This window comes from Diadema setosum, chromosome 1 (assembly GCF_964275005.1).
Source record: "Diadema setosum chromosome 1, eeDiaSeto1, whole genome shotgun sequence".
Taxonomy (NCBI): domain Eukaryota; kingdom Metazoa; phylum Echinodermata; class Echinoidea; order Diadematoida; family Diadematidae; genus Diadema; species Diadema setosum.
The window spans coordinates 28,937,867-28,957,779 of record NC_092685.1 but is presented as its reverse complement, the minus strand read 5'-3'; the positions used below and the strand labels follow the sequence as shown (position 1 = coordinate 28,957,779).

General features: G+C 37.3%; 2 protein-coding genes across 2 annotated transcripts; one reads left to right on the top strand and one right to left on the bottom strand.

The window, feature by feature from the left end:
* The first annotated feature begins 3,026 nt into the window (after positions 1–3,026).
* On the top strand, positions 3,027–8,770 carry LOC140229578 (protein STPG4-like). The gene is made up of 6 exons (XM_072309856.1): positions 3,027–3,203; positions 4,760–5,080; positions 6,393–6,466; positions 7,237–7,291; positions 7,982–8,089; positions 8,657–8,770. The coding sequence occupies exons 1-6, from the start codon at positions 3,027–3,029 to the stop codon at positions 8,768–8,770; spliced, it is 849 nt and encodes a 282-aa protein (XP_072165957.1).
* A 4,753-nt stretch (positions 8,771–13,523) lies between these two features.
* On the bottom strand, positions 13,524–19,670 carry LOC140229336 (uncharacterized). The gene is made up of 2 exons (XM_072309621.1): positions 19,553–19,670; positions 13,524–16,429 (listed from the first exon to the last, which is right to left on the bottom strand). The coding sequence occupies exon 2, from the start codon at positions 16,353–16,355 to the stop codon at positions 16,062–16,064; it is 294 nt and encodes a 97-aa protein (XP_072165722.1). The 5' UTR covers positions 16,356–16,429; positions 19,553–19,670; the 3' UTR covers positions 13,524–16,061.
* Between the last annotated feature and the right edge of the window lie 243 nt (positions 19,671–19,913).

The window sequence follows — 19,913 nt, the reverse complement described above, 5'->3', positions numbered from 1 at the left end:
TGTGGCATGCAAGTTATCATTTCGCTCTTTTATGTGTAAATAGTTTCGATAGTGAGTCATTCTTTCCTTTATGTCGACCACAACAACAACAACAACAACAACAACAACAACAAATGGCTTCTGAGTATCATTTTAGTTTTAAATCTTGTGAACCAATATATTCCTAGAAAGACATATCTGTGGTGTAATGCTGTATTGTTTTTATTAGAAGTTATATTTTGATAATTGTTAGAGAATATGAATATAACAGAGTAAACGATTCGCTCTCATTCGAAACCTTCGTAAATTCATATGACAATCGCATCTGTAGCTTGCGCAGTTTTCAAAAATCCTCGATCTTGATTGCTGATTTGTAGTTATCATCATTATAATTATTTTTTATTTTGCAGAAGACATACAGTACAAAATCACCATCATTACAATAACATAAAAATACTGAAACATTGGATGCGCCTGACAGGGCTGCCAGACATTGGACAAAAACTAGATAAAGTCCGCGGACCACCCTAACCTATATCACTGCCTGGTGCATTGCAGAGTTGCATTTCATAACCGATTTTCATTACATAATCTTTTAATCCCTCTCAGAATCGTTTATGTTATATGCTTTTTGATATCTAATGTGAGTGGTTTTAAATTATCTCTCAAAAACTTAAAACGTGCATCCCCATCTCAACCAAAACCATAGGCCTACCATTCTTACTTAAGTCAATTCGGGGGAGGGGTAGAACTAATGCGGTTGAAACACAATCATGATACAATTCTTAACTGCGAGAGCAGGTTGTCAAGACAAGAAAAACAATTTCCTTTGGTGGTAAAATGACGACTTAGGTACGACGACCTTCGTAAGTGTTCAGTAGGAGTGAAACTAATTCTATTCTTCATTGATTGGTCTTCTTGTGATCGTGACGAAACCACGTGAATTGCGATTTAGTTGTTTTTTTGTTGTTGTTTTTTTTTTATTGCTGTCGATCAAAGAACCTTGCAACATAATATTGCTACTGTCACTCATCGGGCATTGCATACAAAGCTTTTATTCCCCCAAGGATAACAGTCATTCTCCTTCACAAGAGTGTCAAGAGATCAATAATTATATATATGTATATATATATATATATATATATATATATATATATATATAGTGAAAGAAATTAGACTTGAGGCAAACGTTGCTCTCGATCTTGTTCTCCTTTTAATCAATGGAGCTTTCGGCCTGTCATCAGGCCTTCATCAGGATCTACCAGCAGAATAATAATATTATCTAAATGGCATAATGTGCCGTGATATATAATTAATGTCATATAATGCCAATCTTCTGAAGTATTACCTTTATATACACAAATCAATCATTCAATTCAATACAAAAATACAATCTAACATCATCTCATCAACAGAAATATATCATGTATCAAAAATAAAAAATATATAAGTTCTTATATCAAACTTCTGAAATGTAATAATACTTTACCATCATTTTAAGCGTAATAATTATATATATATATATATATATATATATATATATATATATATAGAGAGAGAGAGAGAGAGAGAGAGAGAGAGAGAGAGAGAGAGAGCACACTCAGATAGGACTTAATATAATTTCAAATCAATGATAAAGCAATCATAAAACAGGAGAGAAGGGAGAAGGAGAGGCTATAGCAAGCATACTATATAATAGCGACAGGAAGCGGAGAGAGGGGGAGGGGGTAGGATTGTGGTGGGATGATTATATTGATCATAGACTTTAATAGCGAGCCAGTAAGTCATAGTGTATGGTCAAATTAATGGAACACATTGCTGTCTTCTGGCTTTAGCTTAAAAACTGTTGTAACTTGAAATCCAAATTACACGCTTTGTAAGGATGCATGTATGATCACAAAATGGATGATCAGGATGAATAGCTCATTTAAGAACAAATTGCGCTAAATGACGCAATTTTTTTTCAGTTTTGACTATTCGTTTTTGGAAATGAAGAAAAAAGATCGAGTGTTTAAAGGGTGTGTACAGTTCTGGCCGAGGTGAGGATTTAGCTTTTAACGTTTTGCGAGAGTATTCAGAAACCACTCTATGAGATGTCAAAGAGCATGCAGTTCTAAGGGGTATCAAAAGTATTTTGATGAAAATCGGTTTTGAGATGGCCGAGATATCCAAAAACAAGGTGAAACTAAGAGATCCTAATAAAGTTGTGGCATCTCGCCTTTTATTGTTAGCACTTTTTGGGATATCTCAGCCTTTTGAAAAACCAATTTTCATCAAATAAACGTTGAATCCTTCTTAAAATTACATGCTCTTTCATATTTCATAAGAGGTTATTCATTATCTCACTTAGGAATGTTCAAAACATGAATCCCCACTTCAACCAGTACTGTACAGTCCCTTTAAACCATGTTTGTTCTTTATATTTTGGTTGATTTTGTGTTTGTTACTTGTTTTGTTTACCTATAAGCATACATGTATTGTGCATGTTTAATATGTATTATAAACTATGGTAAACACAATACTTGAAGCTAACACTCCTTACTTATCAGTTAGAAATGCTAATGGGTTGATGTTCAAATTCATCGTTTCAAATGAATTAGCAAAGGCACGTAATTATTCTATGAAACGAAAAGAAGCGGTGCTGGGAGTGCAATAGGGATAGAGGTTACAGGTGTACAATAACTATTACAAAACGGTCGCTGTATAGCCTGTTGGTAAGGTGCTGCTGCTAAACTCGGTCGTCCCACAGTGAACGATTATGGTATTGACACACCATGCTGATAGCGGCTTTGTCCGTAACCATGGGAGCAAGCAGTCAACGTGTTGTGCGTACGCTCGCCGTACGGGACAATAGCCGCCGAGTCACCCCGATGTGATGTGTGTGTCATGCAGCGATAACAAAACAATCCGACTGGTTTCTCCGCCGGCTGTGTATTTGGATTGATAGAAACATAAAATCTCACGGTAGGGTCTATATAGCAACATCAGCGTGGGTTTCATGCACCACGGTAGCACTGGGACATTTTAATTTTCGGGAATAAACCAGCATGACCATGAATTCGAAGACAGGTGAAGGGAATAATGGTACAGATTTGACGCTGCAAAAAGCCGACAGATCGAGGGAGAAATCGCCACCAGCTGCGGGTCGACTCGGACGGAACAGATCCCGGAGTGCGTCCACCGCAGAGAAGCGCAGCATTTACACCCGTCCCACTCCGTTCAAGGTATGTCGGCATGATCGCAGGATTGTGACATATGTACAAGTGACCACTTGAATACTGCTCGTGTCATAGCAATTTTGTCGCAGTTTAAGATAATTATGAAGTTCATCATTGAATCGACTGTATAGTATATGCACATGGAGATTCAGCATAATGGTACCTATTCGGCATAATGATTTTTTTACATTGAAAATGCGTTGTATTGATATCTTTTAGTCTTTGAATTGTACTTGTCGAGTGTAATACATATTTGCATTTTTATGCATATACTTGCTGTAAAATGATAAGTATTCGAGTGGGCAAGAATGCTGAAGACTTCATTTCTAAAGCGAGATATCTTGAAAGAAAAAAGAAACCAATCATATACGGTCAAACTGGGATGTGACGTGAGAGAAATAGATGTTAGCAGTTCCGTAAAGTCCTATTAGAGTTGACTGAACTGGACAAAGTAAAACTGAATTCAGATTCAAATTCAATTTTTGATTCCTTCGAAAACAGATCATGTAAATCGTCAAATATCGTCATATATTGACAAAAAATCGGCAAATTGTAAACTCAAGGAAGTAATGCATGTGGTTGCACTTCGTCATTCCCTAAAATGCAATGTTATCTATGATGTATATCCACAAAAGGACCACACTCCCCGTCGCTTCGTTCCCTCTCTTTATCTCACTCTTACTAGTCTTCTCACTATGTTGATAGGTTGATAATCCTGACTAATGTACACATCTGGCTTTCACAATGCATTTGATAGCAGTGTGTACAGATCGATGGCATGACAGTATATTGCCACATATTCTTTCCACATGTATACATATGCATTTGACTTGTGGCTGCGCAACAATACAAGTGGGATAGATAGTACGGCAGTCATATTGTGGTAGAAAATCCCAGTGATGGTATAGCTGGAGTGGTATGAGTTGGAGTTGTGATAATTGCAGTAAAGATAACAATTTTGGAATTATAATAATATCAAATGCACTTATGTAGCGATTAATTTCTAGCACATTGCTACAAAACATAAAGATTTAACTAAAATACATAATATTAGTGATACACGTATATCATTAGAGCAGAAGTACTGTAACAGTAGTAAATAGCAGTAGTAGTAGTAGAGTAGTAGTACTAGTAGTACAGTATTAATGATAATAATAACAGCAATAGTAGTGGTGGTGGTAGTGGAAGTAGCAGTAGTACTATGATAGCAGTACAGGTCGAAGTAGTATAGTTACTGCACGTAACAGCTATTTCTTGTATTATAATGTAAGGCGCATAAAATTATTGCTTTGAAATCATCATGCTGCATGGGCTATATACACTGTAAGTAAATTGCAAGTAATGATATAAAAATTTGAAAAGTTGTTGAAGTGGCAGTGATTGTCACAGTAATAATAGGCTACATATAGTACATTAGAAATATCATTAGCAGACCGATTAGTACACGATAAACCTGAGTTGTGTAGTAGCAATGGCGTAAAGAATTGAGGTTTACTTATTTACCTTATTAAACCCATATTCATCACACCGCCAATTCAAAAAAATTTTGTGTATCAATGTAGGGAAGGACCAGCTTGTCGGAGGGCTACGACAAGCCAGTCAGTGGTAGAGAAAGCTGGTGGCGAAAGGACATTCGGGAGACACCCGTACCTGGATCGTACGAGTCGCAATCGTTTCTCCTGGATTTCGAAACGCGTCCAGCTACCTACAGTTTCAAGGGGGAAGGAAGGCAGAAACCCGCAGCCAACCAGGGAAAAGGGGCCGTCCTTCTACCGGGGGCCTACGAAGCCAAGGACAACATGTACTTCTTGGATAGGACCAGGCACACGTACAGTTTCAGGAACACGTCACGATCGAAAGATCTTCCCGTTGTCAAGGACAAGGTAAGAATACGTTCAGACGTCAGCCCCAATCACCAACGTTACTTATGCAGCTTTAACGCAATTTTCTTTCTGTAGGGTTCCCATGGCAACACTAAAGCTTGACCAAAGTGTATCTCGTCTATTAACCAATATGTCAGTCGATTTTTGTCTTTTTTTTTTCAAGCTTACGACATGGTAGACAGAGCATTTCCAGTAACCTCACCACCTTAACCTCTGACCTCATTGTAACTATGTATAGCACGAAGAGGGGATTTTCATAATTATTTGTGTCTTTCTGTCATGCTGTTCACTCTGATGCTATGGGTGACAAAACTGTCGTGAATACCTGACAATAAAGCAACTCCAACAGTTACTCTTTTTGCAGTCCAAAAGTCTACCAAACCATGTCAGATCTCCAAACTCAAAACTTACTTGCTTCAAACCTGCTAATACTGTGGTGTAAGCAGTGCCGCAAGTCGCCAGTTCTGAACGAGATCGATGAGGCATATCTAATAGTGCATGCAAGATAACAAGCCTCTATGTTACTTGAGCACATCATGAATGACTTCAACTGTTTCATTTTGCCTGTTGATATGGATGGAGTATAAATCTTAGGAGTTGTTTCTTTGTAGCAAAATCTTAAAACTCTAAATGGAAGCACTCAAACAGCATTCCTTTCGTCACCTTATTAAAAAAAAAAAATGTTCTCTCCTAATACTGATTTGCTGGTATATATCCGAAGTGCAAACGCTGGAAAACTATCTGTAGTCAACAGAAAGCAAAAACAAACATAGCTCATGATTTATAGACATAGGTTATGAGGTCACGAAGGGAAGACACTGGCTTAGGGATGCACGATCAGAATGTGTTTCTAACACGTACAAAACTCAAGTTGACTGCAAAACAATCGTACAAGATCCTGTCTAGCAATATTCAAGATGCTCAATAGATTTCCTGAAAGCAATAGTTTACGTGTGCAAAGATTCTACTTTATAATCATGACACTGTATTACAATCATGTACCACTATAACTCTCACTTTACTCGAAAACCGCTCTGTCAAGTTTTTGGAAGCGATTATATGAGAATGTGTGTGAACCGATGCGATCTCTCATCAGGCTACAAGACAATCTCCCCTTTCCTGTCAACCGATTGTATCGCGCTCAGCGATTCACTCTGCTGCATTTATTTTTCAGCGTTCTGGCTTTTGTCAAACATGAATCGCAGTGACTTCTATTCAATGCGGCGCAGTGTCCGTATCGATCACAATCGATCCGCATGATTGTTCACACGAGCGTTGAATTATTTTTTTTTCCTCTCTCTCTCTTTTTCAGCACATCAATGTGTGTCCAACGTCGTACAAAATGGAGGAGGTTCTTTCTATGGCAGTGGAGAAAACACCTTCAAAGTAAGGACATGTGCATTATTTTGTGTGTAACAACATCCTTGATTATTGTACATGTATACCAGTATTGTGGTAAATGGAGCAGCCTACCTCTTCTTGTGCCATAACAAACAAAAAAAGCTCATATGTGACGTTAAGATACCACACAAAAATAATTACTCTTATTTTTTTTTGACATTTCAATCAGACAATGATATTCTGAATGGTAATTAGTAGTCCAGAAATATGTTGTCATAATGGTATATTCTACCTCGTATTTGACCGCTACAAATAACGTTCTCGATATTTGCCGCTGATAGGAATATGCAAAATTCCGAAAAACTTGTTATCTTTTTATCGTTATCTTAAAAGTAGGTATATTTAGATGTAGTCTATAAAACATAAAAAATTGGCAATTACTCAAATTAAAATCGAGATGGAGAATGGATCCATGATGGATGGATCTATATCTATGGAACTTAGCTCCTTGAATTAGTATAATTATGAAATAGATGAAAGTACATTGTAATAGGAAAATGTGTATGCAAACTGATTCCTGCTGCGTTGAGTTTAGTAATTTAATAGCATGTCCAGATGAGCATTTCTGTCCCTAATTATTTGATATTATACTCTAATACAGAAATCATCAAATCTGATGCTATTATATGTGAGTCGGGTAATTTGGTCCTTCTCTCATTTTGCAATCACAGGCACCATCATCTTCCGATCGTTTTCACTCTAACGCTATTATGTGGGTTCATTAATTTCGCCCTTCTCTCATTTTGCATTCACAGGCACATGGTCTTCAAATCGAATTCACAAAGGTTTCCAACGATATACTTCAAAGGGGTAAGTCTTATATTATGAAGTTTGCCAGTTTATAAATGCCACCATGAACTCTCTCTGGTCAATCCGGTCTGTATGATTACGTAATTTGTTAGATGTTCCGATATACTGATGCAAAATCCAAAGTAATCACCATCATCTTCACTAATCTCACTTTAATACATTGATTGTTGTTTGGCTTTCTAGTACATAGATACTGTATCTTGTCATAAAACACGACTGGTGTTTGGATGGCGAAGTATGCCATACGGCGTTCCTGTTAGTCAGGTCCTTATTGATTATGAATGACTTAAAGGAAGGAAGTGATTATGTATCCACGAAATCCCAAATGGAACATCTAACTAAACTGCTCAGAAGTAATGAAATCGATTGTGACAATTTGTATTTTGTATTCTGTAGATGCAATGACTTATCTAATACCACGAAAAACGGGATTCGTAAAACTGAAGACGGCCTCCTGTTCTGTGGAGAAATGAATTCAAACAATTCTGTATCTAATTCGACTTCTATCCATTTTACTTGAAATCAACTTATTTTCTCTTTTTGTTTTGGGGTTGTTTTTTTGTTTTTTTGTTTTTTTACGAAATCGTATATCAACTTGTTGTTGTTGCTGCTGCTGCTGCTGTTGTTGTTAATTGTGTGGTACGCAGTTGGGCAAAAGTTAACAAATCATTCTTTGGTTTTGCCTTCCAGACCAAAAATCCAGCGCCATGCCACTACGAATACCGTGAACCGGAAGCACTTCATAAAATCTCGTCAAGTTTCAAGTCGAGAACGCCACGTTTTTCTACATCGCACACGGTAAGTCCTATAATTCTTTCACGCTTAAGATCACTCTGCTTCGGGTCCATTTTACGCATTGAGGGGTCAGGGAGAACATGGAGAAAGTACAGAGATGATAGTTCCACACATAATACTTCTAGCAGGCCCATTCCCGAAGAAGAATTCATACATAACTTGGTGAAAAGATGCATTTTACGAGCAGCCGGGCATGCATAAGAACTTAAATATTGCCGATGTGCATTGTATTTGCGACCATTCCATTTTGTTGATATCGTTTTTACAAGTAAAGCACAAACAATTTAAGAATACCACTGACAAACAAACAAACACTTCGTATTACAATAAGAGAAAAGCTTGACATTACAGTTCAAGCTTAGAGATTGGTACGTCGCAAATATAGCCACAAAATCAATTCAAGAATGGTAGGTATTCATTGTGATCCCTATCATTACCATTGTAAGTTGTTTCAAATTTCGTTGTGGTCCTTGGATAAGCATACAGCCAGTTACTTGTTTCACTTGTATTGATTATGTTATCACCCTCCCACCTCCTTCCCTTTTTCTATTTTGTCATTCACACTTGCAGAAAGTGCCTGGTCCGGGAACGTACGAGAAGACCTACCAGTCGCCAATGCCTGCCACTATCTCGAAGATGGGCCGAAACCATGGTCTTTTCTTCACCAGCGCCTTCAGTGTTTAACCCTCCTCACACCTCCTCAAGGGGGTGGTGGAAGCAGAGTAATTATGCAATATGACGCGATAGACTCTTTCCTTGATGCATTCTAATTTCGTGCACTTGTCGACACTGATGTTCCAGCTGCAATTGTTATTCTCTTCTGAGGATATTTTCCCAAGGCTTCCAGTTGGTCAAAGCAACTGCTGATTAATGAGACATGCATTCTCAATTGTGACTGGATCATCGATTTTGTTGCGTCAACTGTCGCCTGGTGATTTGGAAGATGATCTGTGACTCTGATGTGTTTATAAGTTTGAATGCATCACGAAACCAACATTCTCTCAAAGGAAAGGCGATATAAAGTCTCTCTTTACGTGAATATAAAACGCCAAGACTCTTTGTGTGTGACTTGATTTGATGAATTGCAATATCTTTCGCTTACGTCGCTATTATTTTGTGCTTGACTGGTGTCAATATAACGCCAGCATCACCTGGCACATTGCCAGTGTCACGTGATGCTCACGTAACGGCTGCTATACGAGGGAGAAAGACGCCATGGCCTTGCAGCTGCACGGGTGATGAACATGACGTCACACTAGAGGAAAAAAAAACAGTTTTTCTTTCATATCAATCACGTGTTGCCTTTAATCGTTTAAGTATTCGTTTTGTATTGTAGTCTTGGCGACAGTTATCCCAGCGGTTTTCTGCTGAGGAATGAAGAGCACTAGTAACCGATTTGACGCCTTTAATGATTTATAATATCATATACTTTGATGGAAACTTATGCGATCTTCTCGCTCTTATTGGTATCTTTGCGAGTTAAAAAAAAAAAATGGATGACCGTCTTCAGTAACAGTTTGTGATTTGTATAGATTTGGGTCAAAAGATCAAAACGGGAACAAAGTTTTGGCGAATTCAAATCTGAAATTAATCAAAAGAACCCCGGCCGAGCGTATAAAGGTCTCGAGACATTTCAGTCTTATTCGTACAAATTATGCATAATGTATTTTTTTTTTGTGTGTGTGTAGAAAATCACTTGCCGGCAGTTGTATGACTCAATAAGGCGTTTGGTTTTGTATTTGAGTACTTGACAAATATATTATGGTTCAGGAAGATGACCAGGGCAAGCTGGTCATCTTCTGTTTCTGTGAAACTGACCAAAACCCAAATGTGCTGAAACTACTACGTGACAATTACACATCAATTCAATCCTGTATAAGGAATACGAAAGGAGACTTTCACATTTTCTTCATCTGCACTATTACGTACCATGATATTTCGGAAGTAAATAGCAACGGATGAAATAAATGATGAAGACTCTAGATTTTTTTTTCCACACCATGGTGACATGGTGTCATCAAGGTCACTGCTAATTGCCTAACTCAAACTTCTTATTATTTGATGTCTCACTTTTCATTTTAAATTTGAAACACGGATTTTTTTTTTTTTCGATGATCATTACCAGTCCCGTTCGGTCGACAGACTCATTGCCGAAATCATAATCATTGTAGCGCCTATTTATTTCTCCTCATCATGCTATTATCATTCAACATTATATCTTATTATTATATATTTATACAAAATAATTTACGGTCTACCAGAAGAAGTCATACTGCCTTCAAACAGATCGTCACTTCCGTTTCCTGTTCTAACTTCACAGCAGGAATTAGAATTCCTGATGGCGAGTTTGAATGAAAGTCGAATATTTCGCAGGTCATGACATATCAAATCAGTGTTTATCATAATTCTACATCAGTAACTCACGAATCTATCATATGTGCCATATTAATTGTTTTGAAAGCTGCACAATCCATTCAGGTGACCAAAATAATAATAATAATAATAATAATAATAATAATAATAATAATAATAATAATAATAATGATTCGCGGATTATTGCGCGGAATGGCCGTACTTTCCACTTTGTTACTTTTTATGTTACTGATTAATGTCATCGTTATGAGTCTTAGTGTTGTTTGGTTTTGAGTTTTGGAGCTAAAGAAATCGCATCGTATCTGCGAAAATTTGTGGTGCTGGCGCTGCATGCAATGTATAGAAAGTGCATTTTATTTTGTGTGTGCTTGATATTACTTCCTTGTACACTGTACGAAGCCATGCAATTTCAAAGCATTAATGGAATATCGGTGATCCACGTGACACACATGATATATCACGATGTGCTTAAAGCAGGAATACAAACACATGCCGTGTGATTACGTAAGATTTTATCAGTACGTATGTACAATCGTGAATAGAAGTTGAGGCAAGCACAAACTGATTGAAAATGGCTGAAAATGAAGGCGAGTTGGAACGAAAAGTCCCGGACTTTCCACATCTAAATACTGACACACTTTTTCCCCCAGACAGAATGCTTATTGTTTGGAGGCACATTTCAATTAGACGTATTTTATAATTATTTGAAACGTGTTTAATTTCAGTTCAGAGTTTGAGATTTATACATTTTGCATTGTCCCTTCGATCAGATACTTTCTTCTTTTTTTTTCTGCTTTTTTTTTGGGGGGGGTGGGGGTGGGGGAGGTCTCTTTCTTTCATATTATTCTTATTGATACTCACGGTAAATTCTTATGTTAATAGTTTCAGTGCACCAAAACCTATCAGAACCTTTGGCTTTGTACGTTTATAGGCTTCTCTTTAGGAACCAATCATGAGTCATGTACAACTTCCAGAACTAAATGTGCTTGGACTTAAGGATGACTGCTGATACACTTGTATTTACTTCTTCATCTAAAAACACATATGGTCACTCCAACGTGTTTGACTTAGGCTTGACACGGCGACTGGTGATGTATCAGTCATGTGGCGACCTACTGTAGTTGTCCAGTTTCAAAGTCCTTACGCTAGATGTCACTTTAGCCTTTTCCACCTTAATGACGTTAATTAAGCGCTGCATCTTGTCCAGCGCGTTGCAACAAAATTGGGTTCCTATTATGTTTCCTCAGAATCCCTATAACTTTTAAAAAGTTAGTGCAAAGCAATGACACTGAATTTCTGGTAGATGAAGAATGAAAACAAAATTATAATGTGACATGCACGGGTGATATGAAGGTCCCTTCGCACAGCACACTCAGAGGAGAGCAAAGAGAATGAGGGCCAATAAGATGTCTCTGTGTAGACATGCATTCATATGTTGCGTGAAAAATCCACAGTAATATTCTCGTATACAGATTGTAATATACTCCATCGTATTTATGCAATAAATATTACGTCTAACACTTTTTTTTTTCAGTACTGCGATGTGAAACAAAGAACGTTTCCTTTATGGAGAGTGAAGTTTAGAATTAGCAGCAATTCGTGTATGTAGAGATTAATCGCGACTCCTACATGCCAGTTCTTACAGACCTCATCTTCCTGCTCGTTTGTGTTGTTAGCAGTATCTAATCAGCGCATAATTGCTATAAAATGCAAATACCAATGTGTGTCATATCTAATAGCAAAAGCACATAAGTGCCTTGGAGTCCATTGGCCTTGACCTCTGAAATGCGTTTGCTAGACTTGAATCGAACCCAAGTTACAATCATAGATTGCGAATCCTTGCTCTCGATTCGCAGTGCCAAGATCGTGTAGTTTCTAAATTTCTGTCATTCATTCCATATAATCATTCAAACGTCCAAAGATATCGGGCATAAGTGTATCTCTGCATTGTTATATTATAATACCCTTGTACGTAACAGCAAGTGTAGATACATTACAAGTTAATTGCATTCTAGTAAATAAATAATCTTCTTCGTTGTATGACAGTCCAGTTGCAAGAATATCGTCCATTCAAAGAATTGGACTTTGCAATATGACAAACAGCTGAATATTTATGTATATATCAGGATGATGAGAGAATTGTTTTTCACTTTGAGAATACTTGTCTAAATAAAAATGTCTAATAAAGGTGGAAATAATGGTATAATTATTTTGTCTTTCTTTATGATTTCTCATTAAAATAATGAGTATGTTTATAAATGTGTATATATATATATATATGTTATATATATATATATATATATATATATATATATATATATATATATATATATATATATATATATATATATATATATATATATATATATATATATATATATATATATTATACAGGTGTATATCGATTATATACATGTATATGAAACATATGAAATGGTAAATCCAACATTTTGAGTGTTAAATTTGACATTTACAGAATGTTTGAAGGGTGACATTTAAAATGTTGATTTACCTTTTCATTTTCACAGTTATATACATCAAGTATAATATAGATATTTAAACATATACACCATATGCGTGTGTGTGCGTGTGCATGGGCTGAATACGCTTTGCAATGTACATAAGACCCATGAAGTCAGTTTGAGAAGCCTGTTCGATGAAACGACATTCACACCATAGCACTGCTTTGCTTTGGTGGCGAAGATTCGACTGTGAGGGCGCAGTTGAAGGAGATGTAGAGATATCAACGCATTCTGTAGTATACATGCATATTACAATGTATCTCTATGAAGGAGACCTACCAATTTCTTGACAATTTATTGTCCTAGAGTAGACTTCACGAGCTCCCGTCATTTCCCCTGCCACGACTCAACATACCGCCGCCCGTCAAAGAAGATTGGACCCTTTCGATATCTTAATTCCGTAGAAACATGGATGAGATTTGAACATTACAAAAAGAAAAAGAAAGAAAGAAAGATACAAGTAATGTCCTAATATTCATCTTCTTATGCTGGTAAACTAGACTTCTGCACAAAGCAAACACAGTGAATACACCTGTTGTGACTCACCATTCCTTTCACATTGCGATTATTTATTTCATCCATGGATATCGTACCCCGTGTTCTAACTTGCACAATTAATCATACATCGATAGGTCATTCCTAGGATGGGCACGGTCAACTTTGGATATCAACTGAACTCTTGAATCTATGAAAATAACATTCATATCTACAGTTAAACACGACACCAATTGACATATAGCTATATAAATTTGGCTGCCAATTACGCTTTCAGGGTGGAAGAGAACCATTATACATGTACACACGTACACACCTGTCAAACATGACTGGTCAAATACAGGATCTGTATAGACATACATGTACATCCCTGCCATCAAATTAATTGGTGCATAGCATTCTTATTTATAGGCAACTGTGGGGAAAAATCTTAACCACTAATTGACCAAATAGCAGTGGAACTTCCAATTGTTCTAAATGTTCCCTTTCCAATAATTTACATTAAAAAAAAGTAATGTATTATGAGTTCTTTATTTTGCATTCAAACATTCAATACAGAGCCCATACTATACCAAGGGGGTATACCTCCATGACCATACTACACTGTATAGAGTACTAGTACACAATATACCAGTATGTACTTCAATACAGGTGTACATACATGATTTCTGGCAGTGTCTGTAGCATTGAAGCCAACATGGTCTCGTACAATCAATGCACTTTGAATATGGTACCTGTACATGCAATTTCTTGATCAAAATTGAAATTTAATGAACAACATTAAAAGCCACACAAACAAGTTTCATTGGGGTAACAAGATTTGTCTCACTTATGCGCATGAATACGAACAAGTCTGATGTAACTGAAAGGTAAGTAAGTCTCCTACTGAGCAAGCCAGTCGAAAAAAAAAATCTCCATTGAGTTGCCTGCTGACTTTGGCTGAACTGTAGCAACCACTACACATTGTCTTACCCCATAGCATTCCATGTTTCCAGTATGGGGTAAGCATCCAAGTGGCATAACCATGATGAAACCTCTAACTCTCATCCGTGCAACTCCATCTGGAGACCATGCACACCGGATATTGTGCATGTTCTTGTCATTTAGTCAGGAGACTTTGGTTAAAGGGGCACTTCAGATGATTTAAAGTGTATATAATTTAATATGGTGCATTACATAGATCGATAGTGCCATGTTCAGATTTGCAGAATTCATTGTAGTCCTGCAGCAGATAAACCAACACTCTGAAAAACCTAAAACACAATATGCTAAACAAGGATGACGATATATGCGGGGTTCACATACTGCAGCAATGTGGTAATGTAATTCAATTACAGTACCACTAACCACTAGCTTAACAGGTTCACCTGTGTAGAATCTATGCATGCTTCTTCTTTCGTTTTGCTTCCTTTGGCACCCAGTCATACAGTCTTATGTGAAGCTGCTGAGTCATCATCCTTGTTCACTCTTATTTGTTTAATTTTGAAAACATTCTTTCGCCTCACCCTACTCACTATAAGTTCTGAAACTCTGTATCCCGTATAACCAATTTTAAGATGTCCAGATGCAAAAGTAAAAAAGTTTTTTAAAAAAAATCTGAGGGCCTCTTTAAAATGAGAGCCCTTGTACAGCAGATAAATAGGATCAACTCTGCAGACAAAGGTGAAGTATTTCGGTTGGGGAATGGATAGACACAAATTCCTGCTACACACTAGTCACTGCTCTTTGTCTAAATTTACCCATCTATGCAGATCCTACAGAGCTTTCTCTGCTTACTTGGTGATGACAGCAACCAAGAAATTCGTTGTGAAAAGACACCTAGTCTAATCCTTACATCATGTTCATCATCACATAACTTATGCCATTTTCAAGCTTCAATTGTGTTTTTGATGGTAAAAAGATTTTCAAGAACATGTAAACTGATGTCCCATCGAGCCAAAATAATTGTTTTTAAACATTATGAAAATGGAAGGTACACAATGACGAAGAAAAAAAGAGTCAAAGTTAAAATCTAAATGGCGTTGCATTCAATAGTTCAATAGTTGCAACATACTGCCTAAATTAAGGAAGGGGTAATCAGTGTTCCAACTTGATATTACACTGTAGCAAGCACTAAATAGTGATACATGCAAAGAAATATAACAGGTGAAAATCATCACCATTACACTGGTATTCAGCAACAGCTGGTTGTTCCTTTTTTTACTGATATCAAATCAAAATATCAGATTGAGAAAAAAAAAATCCTGGCATCATGATCATTTAAATCAAAAAGTGTGTGAACCAAGCTTTATCATAATAGGCAGGGTTTTACACAATCTGCTTTGCACAGTAAGTGACTACTTTGGCAGCTTCTATGTCAGCAATGAATCATTCGCTTCACAGAGGATTTTATCGTGAAAGTTTGTGTGACTGAAATCTCATGAGCAAAACTGTCTTAGATCAACTCCAGTAGATAAAAATTGAGGTGCCTGGAATGTAACTTTGTCTCGCATATTGTATCTGATGAGGTATTTTGACACTAGGATCTATGAATCAAAGGTTCATGATATATCATTCCAAAAATAAGAACCAAAGAATGCTAATCATCAGCTTCCTGATGGTTCCTTCCCTTTGTCCCCTTCTGCCTCCTTCCTGCAGTTCTCTGACTCTGCCGTCTCCTCGGCAGCTACTTCTGTTACTGACTGCAAAAAGTCCCTTTTCACCAGCTCCTGGAGTTCTTCGGCAGACAGGGCTTGTTCGGGGAACATTTTCCTCTTCAAAGCACTCACTTGGGTGTCACTTCTGGAATCAAAGTCGCCATCCTCGTAGTCGTACGCAGCGTTGGAGGAGACGAGATGCCTGGCAGAGTCATGGCGGGCCTCATCTAGGGTACGCAGCATATCTCTGGAAGTGAGTCTTTGGTTTGAGCCCTGACCAGGGCTGGGCTTCCCTTTTAGCCTCTTGAGTTTGGCCTCTGTGAGAGTGAGGGTGGAATTAAGAGAGAAAAGCAGGATTGGGGGGAGGGGGAGGGGGAGGGGAGGGGAGGGGAGGGGAGGGGGAGTGTTTGGAGAAACAGGAAACAAGTAATGGCATTAATGTCAGTACAACTTGTACTGGTACCCAGGTATGTCATTTTCTTTTTAATATTTTTTGCTTTTGCATTTCACACCTTTCAAAGAATACATGATAGTAGCTTTGGTTCAGAAAAGGAACGGAGTCTTATTTTTTATTTTTTTGCCATTAATCTGCAATCTGGTAGTAAAGATACAACTGTATATTAAATTTGGACACACATACATTGTAGTGTATTTGCACTATTTTATAGCAAGCTAGCTTTATCATTTACTGAGAGATAATTGTATATACATGAAGTCAATGGACACTCATCAACTTACAATGTGTATGTACAAAAATTGTACAGTAGATCTTTCCTATGGCTTTAGTAGCAGCTGAAGTACTATTTCCTCCCATGAAGAGGATAAATTTTTTCAGGAGCCAAAAGATGATTCTGCACACTCTTTGGTTTTATGAGGACTTGTTATATGAACATTTACTTGTGTCAAAGCCACACATCTATTTTATCATTTGACACTATCATCTTGATCATAACGGAGGCACGAGTCCTAATCCTGTTGCAACACACTTAAATCATTCATATCAAGTACAGTTTTCATGGGTGGGGGCGGCAGAAATATTACAAACTGTAGTGTTGAACTATGCCTCCGTACAGAACAGTAAAATGACATTATTGCTTGAATCCAGGCTCCCAGTTCACTGTAAAAAGGAAAATACAGGGTTTTATCACTTCTTGATACATTTATACAAGCACCTTTTATACTAACGGCGCCTACCGGTCTACCTAGTATGGTTGAGGGGTCTAGATATCGCGCACGAAAATTTGAAATGCTCTTATAATAAAAGTTATTCCATAATCGTACCTAAATTTCTCAATGAATATCACGAAACTGCAGAAAAATCACCTCCCAGAATCTCCTGATGATACGATGACGGAGTAGTGCGCTATCGCCGTTTGTATGTCGGACTTTTTTTTATGCGTTCAATTTCTCGGGGTATGTAAAGATCGCGCAGCTGCCCTCTGTAGTTTCATGCGTGAAAGTGTCTGCCCCTCTGCGGCTGTAACGTGCTCCGGCTTTCGTAGAATATTTTTTCACTTGATATTAAATTTGTCCCTGTTAAGCAACAGCAGTTTTACCTAACTTGTGTATATTATTGTCATTATTATTATATGTGTTATTATTATTATTATTGTCATTATTATTATTGTTTTTATTATTATTATCATTATTACTATTATCACCACCACCATCATCGATCATCATAATCATCATGATCATTATCATTTTCATTATTATTATCGCTTCCACCACCATCATTTTATCATTCTGATTATCTTATTATTATTTTTATCATTGATATTTTCATAATCGTTAATGATTTTCATTTATAAAGTTTATTTTCATAATCATTAATGATTTTCATTTATAAAGTTTTCTTACAATATTTCTAATCACTTTAACCAATAATATACACGTAATATAGAATGGAAAAAAGTAAAATATGAACAGGGAGGTCTTACACCTCCCTGATATGAACATATATTTTGTGTGTGTGTGTGTGTGTGTGTGTGTGTGCTTACCCATTCGTCACCCTCTCATTTTCGTCACCCATTTGTCAGTGCACTCTCATCTAATTTGTTTTCTTCAGTATCATTATGGCCCTCCCCTGTCACAAATATATCACAAGTTAGCGCAAGAAATCACAAGCAAATTCAAATTGAAATCACACTTCAACTTCGATAGACTGAAATATTCATTCCTTTGTAATATTATAATCGTTGTGTTAGAATTTGACTTAAAACAACATTTATTAACAGTATTTCAGCGTAGCTGGCAGCATACATTGTTCTTGTGTATGATGACGTCACGTGGTAAACGATCGATCGAACAAATTACGAATTCTATCGACTACGAACGAGACAAGCGAGACGACACGTCTAGGCTACAACATCCTTAGAACAGATTTTAAGGGAAGGTAGGTTTGTACAAGGTAAAAAATTGGAAATTTAGTGGAAAATTTGTTGGAAATCAAAATTTCTTACCTGCTTCCTTCTCATGTTGAGCGGTAAGTCAGGTATGTTTATTCCATGGGCGTATCGGCAAATTTTGCGCTTAGTCCTACGCGTAATATCGCTTGCTATACGCAGTTACGCTATGCGCGATCATTAGGTCCCTGCGCGAGACCTAGTACCCTTACTATACAAGTAGACAATTTTGGTTTGATGACATATGACAGAGCGAGACTCCAGAGCCTAACCATAGTTAGAGGTGATACTCATGCCATGACGCCATGCCCATGAAGACTATACGATACAAGCTGTTAAAGTCTGACATTTATTAACTCTTTATGTGCCACGTTCGCACATCCGACTCAGTCGACGGCGTGCCAACTTCGCATATTCTGCTCAACAAACAAAGCCGCTTAAACCGATCGATAAATCGCTAATCCCGCGGTACAATCAAAGCGTTTCTTGCGCTTTTGTTCTTCTCACATACTGCTTGCATTCTATGTGGTGATTGACTATCAAGCAGTGTTCCCAACTAGATTTGCGTGGACATTTTAAGTTTCTGTCACGATTTTATGTGCAAAAGTCATGCCTTTACAGTAATGTAGCAACTGGTCATTAAAAAGAAAAATTAAAAATAGATTTGTCATACAATTTATATCAAAGCAAAATTTGGCATTACTCTTTAACTTTGCTCACTATTGTGTCCACCGTAACAGGAATTTGTAGAAGTTATACAAACTGGAAACACCACATTCTTTCTCGAAGCATGACTACCTTCGTGTCTCAGAATAACGTGGCACACAGAGTTAAGTTCCATTCAAGAAACATTAAAGACAGCGATCTAAACTGGTATCATTGCATTGTACAAAGACGTCAGTTGTCATCTCGTACAACTTGAGTTAACAAATTCGGGCAAGACCCAACTTGTTAGTAAGCTAAAAACACACAAAACTCTACACATGGGACTGAGTTTTAAACCCGGAACAAGTCTTGAGCTTATCGAACACTTGCCAAGGGAAGCCAAGTAGCCATCAGCGCGCCAAGACTCATTCTCTTGATTGGTAGTATTTGGTGTTTGTCTGTTTCCATTCAAAGGGTCGAGTAACTCAGGAGTGAAATTATCTTCGAAAAAAAGGCTATCACTCTCCGATAATTTCTCACTAACGTTTCCGAACGCAGCATTGTTTTGATCCTCCATCTTAAACAGCGCACTCTGTAGTTGTAAGTACAGAGAACTTACGGAACTTTCCTACCTTGGCGATGGGGGCTATAGTATACAAGATGGACAGGAGCACACGCAGTATCGTGTACTTCTACAATGTAGCCGTGTCCTTAATTGGCTTATTTTGATGTAAAGTTATCTATTTTAGAT